The sequence below is a fragment of the Egretta garzetta genome, unplaced genomic scaffold (genome assembly GCF_000687185.1).
Source record: "Egretta garzetta isolate BGI_Z169 unplaced genomic scaffold, ASM68718v1 scaffold143, whole genome shotgun sequence".
NCBI lineage: Eukaryota > Metazoa > Chordata > Aves > Pelecaniformes > Ardeidae > Egretta > Egretta garzetta.
Genome location: NW_009259310.1, coordinates 49,318 through 57,282, shown reverse-complemented (window position 1 = coordinate 57,282; position 7,965 = coordinate 49,318). Strand labels below are relative to the sequence as shown.

The 7,965-nt window shown below is 51.8% G+C and overlaps 1 protein-coding gene across 6 annotated transcripts in view; it reads left to right on the top strand.

Moving 5' to 3' along the window:
* The window catches only part of SDR39U1 (short chain dehydrogenase/reductase family 39U member 1), an 8,229-nt gene extending 2,844 nt beyond the window's left edge, over positions 1-5,385 (top strand). For 5 of the 6 annotated variants that reach the window (XM_035891889.1, XM_035891887.1, XM_009636318.2 and 2 more), the window contains 2 exons: positions 171-314; positions 532-5,385. In XM_035891889.1, the coding sequence (XP_035747782.1) occupies positions 171-314; positions 532-947 (560 nt within the window). In that variant the 3' untranslated portion in view covers positions 948-5,385. The remainder of the gene's footprint in view (positions 1-170; positions 315-531) is intronic. The other variant, XR_004841656.1, reaches the window with a different exon arrangement.
* Positions 5,386-7,965: the final 2,580 nt, after the last annotated feature.

The following is a 7,965-nucleotide window of genomic DNA, read 5'->3' as shown; positions in this document are numbered from 1 at the left end:
TTCAAAAACTTGTCAGCATTGCCATCAGAGAGTCCCTGTGCTGTTCATGTGAGGGTGTCCCTGATGGAGTGATCAAGTTCTGGCCTCCTGGGGGCAGGGAAGAGGGTCCGTTCGGGGGGGCCTGGTGTCATGATTTGACCCTGACCCCTTCTTTGCTGTTACACCTACAGGCTATTACCGCCCTAGTCCCACAGCTGAGTACACTGAGGACAGTCCTGGTGGGGATTTTGACTTTTTCTCACGCCTGGTGAGCTCCTGGGAGGCTGCAGCTCTCATACCTGGGAGCCCCACTCGTGGTGTTGTGGTGAGATCTGGTGAGATGGGGCATCATGCCTGTTCAAGGGGGCTCTGCTTTGCTGCTGGGGCAGGAGCGGGAAGAGGAGGGAGAAGGACATCAGGTCTTGTGCCTCTCCTTGTTGGGATGCTGTTCTAGGCCAGCCCTCTAAGGGTTGTCGCCTGATTCCAGGCCGGGGTGAAGGGATCTTTTGTCCTTTGGTGTGGGGTCCTGGTCTCACTCTGTTCTCCCCACAGGGGTAGTGCTCGGCCGAGGTGGTGGTGCAGTCTCTCAAATGCTCTGGCCTTTCCGTCTGGGACTAGGAGGCCCCTTGGGCTCTGGGCTCCAGCCCTTCCCATGGATCCACATTCGGGACCTGGCTGGGATTGTGTGTCATGCCCTGGAGAGCGAGTGCGTGCAAGGCATCCTCAACGGTGTCTCCCCATCCTCCCCTGCCACCTCTAATGGCACCTTTGCTCAGGAGCTTGCTGCAGCCCTAGGGCGCCCAGCCCTACTGCCAGTGCCCACTTGGGCTGTGCAGGCTGTCTTTGGGGCAGAGCGGGCCATCATGCTGTTGGAGGGCCAGAGGGTGGTGCCAAAACACACCCTGCAGAGTGGCTACCATTTCATCTTCCCTGACCTGTCTGGAGCTCTGAAGGACATTGTGGCTTGAGGACTCTTTGGTTGGGCTGGGTTGGGCCCTGGTTTGTGAGCTCCCTTCCCCTGCATGAAAGGGGAAGCCCTGCCCCTTGTTGACACTTCCCCATCCAGAGAGGGTGAGCAACCTTTACCTCTTCGACCTCCCTTCATGCATCCCCAGTTTAGGAGTCTTCCCTCTTATTGCCATCTGCAGTCTGCACATTACCTGCTTTTGGGGAAGGGCACAAGCCCCTCTAAGGGTTGTGGCTGCTGAATCTGCCGGTTTCCCTTTCCCACAGTGTGCACGTGAGCTGCTGGCAGAGCAGCCAGGGGGTGTAACGTCTCCCCTGAGAGACAGGGATGGCAGCAGGAAAGAGGTGTTCAGGTGTTGTAATTCTCCTCCACATTACTGGAAGTCCCTCTTCCTGTTTTTCCCTGTGTCTTTCCTTCATAGTCACGTAGAGACCTAGTTATGCTCTTCTGCTTTGCCTTTCTCAGTCTCATAGGGAATGGAGTTGTGGTTGTGGGAGAAGATCCATCCTGAGGGGGTGTAAAGGGTGCTGGATATGGATGGCTTGGAGACTTTTCCATCTCGTTTCTTGTGGTGGCTCTGTGCTCGTACCAAGCTGCTGTGTCAGAACCTCCAGCTGAGTCTGAGCTCGAGAGTCGCACCCTTCTAGGGTTGCCTAACCCTGGTGGCATGGCGGGGGAGGATGAGAACACTGCTTTGCCAGCCTGTAGAGTCAAGGGCAGCAGTGAGACTGTTGCTCCTGAACTGCTCTTGTGGCCTTGGGTAAGTGTCAACTACATCTGAGCTTGTGCTGGGGAGAAACTGGGTAGTTCATCTTGGTGTGAAGTAGTGCGAGGCACTGCTGTAGTCTGAAGGGAGCACTTCAGCTGTTGGCTCTGTTGTCGTTAATACCAGGCAGGGCAGTTTTCCCTTATTCATCCCACGAGTTCAGGAGGTTCCCACAGATTGGGCAGTGAGAATATCTAGGCTGCCTGGGCTGCCTTGAGAAGCAGCACCTGTTCTTTTGTGGAGAACATTGCAATTTCATCACCTCATACTGTGAGGAAATGTATCCCCATGCTTCCTGTAACCTATTTTCATGTGCCAAGGGGGGTTGTGGGATGTGGGATGTGAAATGTACAGAGCAGCTAAGTTCATTATAGCAGTACTGCTGGAGAAATATTCCTAGTGTGATGTAATTTTGGGTTAGAAAAATATATTAAAAAGCACTTGAGGCAGTTAAAAAGACCTGCTGCGTTCTTGAAATAAAGAACCATCCAAAAACAGTCCACATATCTCTGGTTTATGCCAGGTTAATGCAGTCACAGTAGCTGAAGGGTCAGCCTTGGTGGAGTGTAGACTCCCCACCCACTCACCTGCCTCTTTGCTCAGTCCCTACTGGAGACAGAATGACAATCTGCTGACTTTCTGGGCAGGAAATTTTGACTGGGGCTGTCCAGCTGGAACTGGAGACAGTCCCTGCAGTCAGTGTGAGCACAGCCAGGTAAGCTGGGACTTTGGGAATAGCTATGAAAGTAACATCGCTGGAGATAAATGTGGCTTACTTGGGTTGTGCCTGTGCTGCATGTAAGTTAGGGGCAGGTCCCTTCCTCTTCCCATGTGCCTCCGTTTCCTGCGCTCAAGAGCAGGCTGACCTACGCTGAGTTACAGGCCCCGTTCATGGTGGGGCAGTACAATGCGGACAATTGATCATCAGTGCTTTGTCTTCAGTCACTCCAGCTACCGTTTCAGAGCATTGGACTTCAGGCTGCTTCCCCAGGCATTGTGGGCTACAGCATCCTGCTGTCAGGCAGGCTGGTTAGCCAGCCCAGTTAGGTTGTTTCTGTACCTTCACATACCTTGATGATTGCAACAGCTTTGGATAGCAATTGGAAATAAAGTATGGCTGGAGGAGCAGCTTTTCTGAAAGAGGGTTGCGTATCCTGTGAAAGACTGACACTAAGCTGTTCCCACGCTTTGGGCTCCCTGCCTGGATGTGTAACTCACTCAGGATTTTGAAGGGTTGCCTCTGCACGATGTTTGTCTTAAACATGTCACAGGACTTAAATGAGGCCCAAGTCCCAGTATGGGGTCTGAAATCACTGACTGCTGGGTGCGATGAGGACTTGCCATCATGATAAATTCACACACACCCCTTGCCCCTCTGCCTACTGTGGAGCCAGAAAACACGCACATTAGGGTGACAGCAAGCTGACATCTAGGCTGGATTTTGTCCAGTGTCTATTTTTGATGGCCACAAGGAAACCCTGGCCCCCAGGCTGTGAGACTTTGTGGTCCTAAATACAGGTCTTGTGCTCTCCCAGCACTGGCACAGCCAGCCTGTCATGCTCAGTGCTAGCAGAGTGTTCCTGCAAGCCTGCCTGAGCCAGCTGCAGTGCCCCAGATGCGCTCTGGAGACTTACTCTTGCCTGGGGCAAGTCTCTCTGTTCTTTTAGAAGTGACTGTGATTGTTAAGACCTGTCAGGAGTGGCTGCTGCCTCCAGCAGCCCTGGCTCAGGACCCTCCTGCCTGGCTGCTGGCCTCCCAGCCCAGTGCTCAGGTACCTGAGGCCTCTGCCCAAGCTGGGGGATGCAGCTGCTGTTTTCCTGGCTGCAGGTTCAGTCAGCCCTGAAGCTGAGCACCCATCGGAAGCACGAGCACACACAGATGGGCGATGCTGATGTGGATGGGCATGCAGACTGCCCTGCCAAGATGCTGCTGTTGGCAGTACCCACACATGAGACCTGTGTAGCACAAGCACAGCCACCCACGTCCCTTCCTGCTCTGGGGCTGTCAGGCTGACATGACACCTTCAAGCACACAAGCATACGCATGCAAGAGTTCCTCAAGCATCAGCATGACCCCTCTGTCCGCTCTGCACCTCTACCTGGAACCCATCCCTCTGACCAATTCCATGGGTCCCCTGGTCACCCACTGCTCCAGCTTGATGCACGAAACGTGCAGCCCTCACTCATCCCAAAGGCACCCCACACTCCCAGGTACCCCCCAGGTACCAGCATGGACCTCTTGCCTGCCTGATACCCCTGCTGGATACATGTGCACATGCCATGCACACCTGGTTTGTGGGGTATACGGACACTCGCCCCCCAGCAGCCAGCACGCAGACTGCGAGTGCTGTCCTGATCCAGCTGCTGGCATGGAGCCGCTCACCCTCCCCAGCCATGCTGGTCCCCCAGTAACTGGTTTTGTGGATGTGCAGCGTTACTGCCACGGTGGCCGTGGGGTGAGGCCTCGCTGGCTCCAGTAGCCAACACCAGTGGTCAGAGGCTCCCACAATCCCAATCTGACTTCAGTAGCTGGCACCAAAACCGCTCATGCCAATCCCCCAGTAGCTGGCACCTGGCCCTGGCAGCACACATACACCTGGGGTAGAGTGAGATTATGCAGAGAGTGTTACAAAAAGCTTTAGTAAGAAGACAGGGCAGACTGCGGTGGTCAAGCAGGCTGGCCCAGGTTTACACCCAACAAGTCTTGTTTATGCTCCTTTTCTGTCTGCCCCCTCTCTGTTGCTCCCAGCTCCCCCTCCCCTGCACATCCCCTCCACAGCTGGCACTGGCCCACAGACTCCGTCCAACATCCTGGACGCTCTGGTGTGCATCCTTACCAGTTGCAATGTCCTGGTTGCCCATAGCTTCTTGAGAGCTCATTGATTAGTTTGGCCTTTGTTTCTGGGTATTGTCTTTGTTAATGCTAATTGGTCATGTTTTATGACTCTGTGTGTTTGTCTCCCTCCCTTTCCTCATCTTGCCAACTGTAAAAAGAAATGTTCTCAGCTGCACTCGCCTCACTCCCATAGGGCCTGAATGGGCCCTGCTGTGTGGGGCACAGACTGGGGCAGAAGCCTTACTCCTCCAGGCATTAACCCTGGGGGCTGGGAGTGTGCGAGGGCTGTGGTTACTGCCACCCCGATGGAGGCAACTGACATGACCGTACTGAGGCACTTCAGATCAGCAACACCACTGTAAGTTTGCACAGGCAAGTCCATTTGTTGGGCTTTGAGAGCAGCACCTCTCCAGGCACCAGGCCATGGGATGTCTGTGGCCAGGCAAATCCTGCAGTTCTGGTCTCATTCCAGCGGGGCTGAGTGATCTGCACTGGTCACCTGCTCTGTGCTCTGTTAGCTCTATGCTGAGTTGTGTTGCAGTTTCAAAGGCAGCTGAGCTTAATTCTTAGTTTTTGGAACCAGTCATGGTTCTTCACCATTTGTAATGTCCACATTTCACATCCTTTCACAAACTGTAAGACATTCCCATTTTCCTAATTAAGGTTGGCATTTCCCATCCTGTACCCCTTTGTTTCCAGTGAACCATGGCTCAGACTTGACTGGGACAATTTGGTGAGATTTTAGGGGCATGTTGTCACTACCACTCTGTCCCTGTCCTGCTGGGACAGAGTTAGTTTTCTCCCTAGTAGCTGGCACAGCGCTGTGGTTTGGGTTTAGTATGGGAAGAGTGTTGATAACTCACTGAGGGTTCAGTAGGTGCTGAGCAGGGCTTACACCAGGCAAGGACTTTTCAGCTTCCCCTGCTCTGCCAGGGGCACAAGGAGCTGTGAGGGGGCACAGCCAGGACAGCTGAGCCCAACTGGCCCAAGGGCTATTGCAGACCATATGACGTCTTGTTCAGTATATAAGCTGGGGGGAGCTGGCTGGGGGGCAGCAATCGGTCAGCGGGTGGTGAGCAATCACATTGTGCATCACTTGGTTTGTGTATTCTGTACATTCTCTTACCATTATTTTTATTGTTATTCTTTTCCTCTGCTGTTTTATTAAACTGTCTTTATCTCAACCCACGAGTTTTACCTCTTTTTTTCCAATTCTCTCCCCCATCCCACTGAGGGAGTGGGCAGTGAGCGAGCGGCTGGGTGGTGTTCAGCTGCCCCTGGGTTAAACCACAACATGTCTACATGGCTACAGTTAAGTGAAATTAATTCCCTTGTGTATTTATACATTATTACTTAATGTGCAATATACATTATATAGTCTCTATATACACATGTTACTTAAAACCCTTTGTAATCTTAACAAAAAAATAAATTCAACACAGACTTTTAAAAGGTCAGTGTTAGAAACTGAATTAAAGCAGCACCATAATCCAACAATGCTAAAAATTCATTTTGTGATTCTATAGTGAAGCATCAAATACTGCACCAGCAACACATCAAGCGATTAATTTAGCTCTTTTCTAGAGTTTCTGAGGCTTCCTTTAAGATGGAGGGAATTCAGCAGAGCCAGCCCTGTCTGCATGGTTAACCAAAACGCAGGGTGAGAAGTGCAGGTGGCAGGACAACATACAGCATGGGAATCCCACCGTCACGGTCATGTACCTGAGCCACCCAGTGTGGAAGTCCTGCCCATCTGCTGATTGCACGTCTGGGTAACCCTGCTGCTGATTTTGATGCTGTTGTACCCCATATGATTTTTGAATAATGCAAATTGGTTGCTTATTTTCTTAGGGCCAGGATATACTTATATATACATACGCACGCATGTGCACGTACATATACATTCAAATCCGTGTTCAAATATGTTTACACATGTATATTTAAAAATAGATGTATGTATTCATAAAAGGGTATGAATAATATAATTGTTTAGAATAGATAAAGAATTGTGCTGGGTTTGGCTGGGATAGAGTTAATTTTCTTCACAACAGCTAGTACGGGGTTGTGCTTTGGATTTGTGCTGGAAACAGGTATGTTTTAGTTACTGCTGAGCAGGGCTCACACAGAGACAAGGCCTCTTCGCTTCTCACCCCACCCCAGCAGCGAGTGGGCTGGGGCAGGGCACAAGAAGTTGGGATGGGACACGGCCGGGACAGCTCACCCCAACTGAACCAAGGGATATTCCAGACCATATTATTACTGTTTAGCTATTAATCAGCAGGCTCCTGTGCTTGCCATGGGGCTCGCTTGCCTTACTGTATAGTATTCCAGTGCTCGTTAGTGGCTGCTTTCTGCCAGGGTGTTGCTGCTGTTCCTGAGCTGCTGTCCTGGACAGTCTGGAACTCCCATGTGAACTGGAATCGAAGGGGCCGTGACCTGTGGATGAGTCCACATGGGAGCAGGGCACACCAGAGCATCTGTGGCCATGGATAAGCCCATGCCAGAGCAGGTACGTCTTGAAGTGCCTGTGGCTGTGGTTACATCTGTGCCACAACAGGTATACTGGATTGTGGCCCAAGGATAAGTCCACACTGGAGAAGGTCCACCTCAAAGCATCTGTAGCTGTGGATGAGTCCATGCTGCAGCAGGTACAGCTTAAGACATCAGTGGCTGTGCATGAGGTCATGCTGGAGCACCTCAGAGCATATGGCCATGGATAAGACCGTGACAGAGCAGGGTAAGCATGACAGCCATGGGTAAGGCCATGCTGGAGCAAGATCACTCCTGAAAGGACTGTGGCTGTGGGTAAGGTCACGCTGGAGCAGGTCTAGCTCTGAAGTCATTGTGGCCTGTGAAGAAGGCCATGGTGGAACAGGTTCACCTCAAAGTGGCTGCAGCTGTGGATAAGCCTATGCTGCAGAAGGTACACTTCTGGAGAGACTGTGGCGCATAGGTAAGTCTCCACTTGGAGGAGGTACACCCCCTAAAGGACCACAGGCTGTGGATAAGTCCAAGCAGGAGCAGAGGGAAGGGGAGAAGTTCATCACAATGTTAAGCCCTACAATCTGGCCCAAAGGAACCAGGGGTGGAGACTTTAATGGAAATACCTTTAAACTGTTGTAACCCATGATTTGAATTGCATGTTATAGGAATTATGGTAGCAGGAACCACGTGAACCAATGGAAGAGAAGCTTTACGAGAACCAGTGCCAGTGAAGCAGTGACCCAACTTGAGCTGGCTTTGGTGCAACACAGCACCTCTCCTAGAATCATAGAATCGTTTAGGTTGAAAAAGACCTTTAAGATCATCAAGTCCAACCGTTCCCCTAACCATACCATCCCACCACTAAACCCTGTCCCTAAGCACCTCATCTGCCCGGCTTTTAAATACCCCCAGCGATGGGGACTCGACCCCTCCC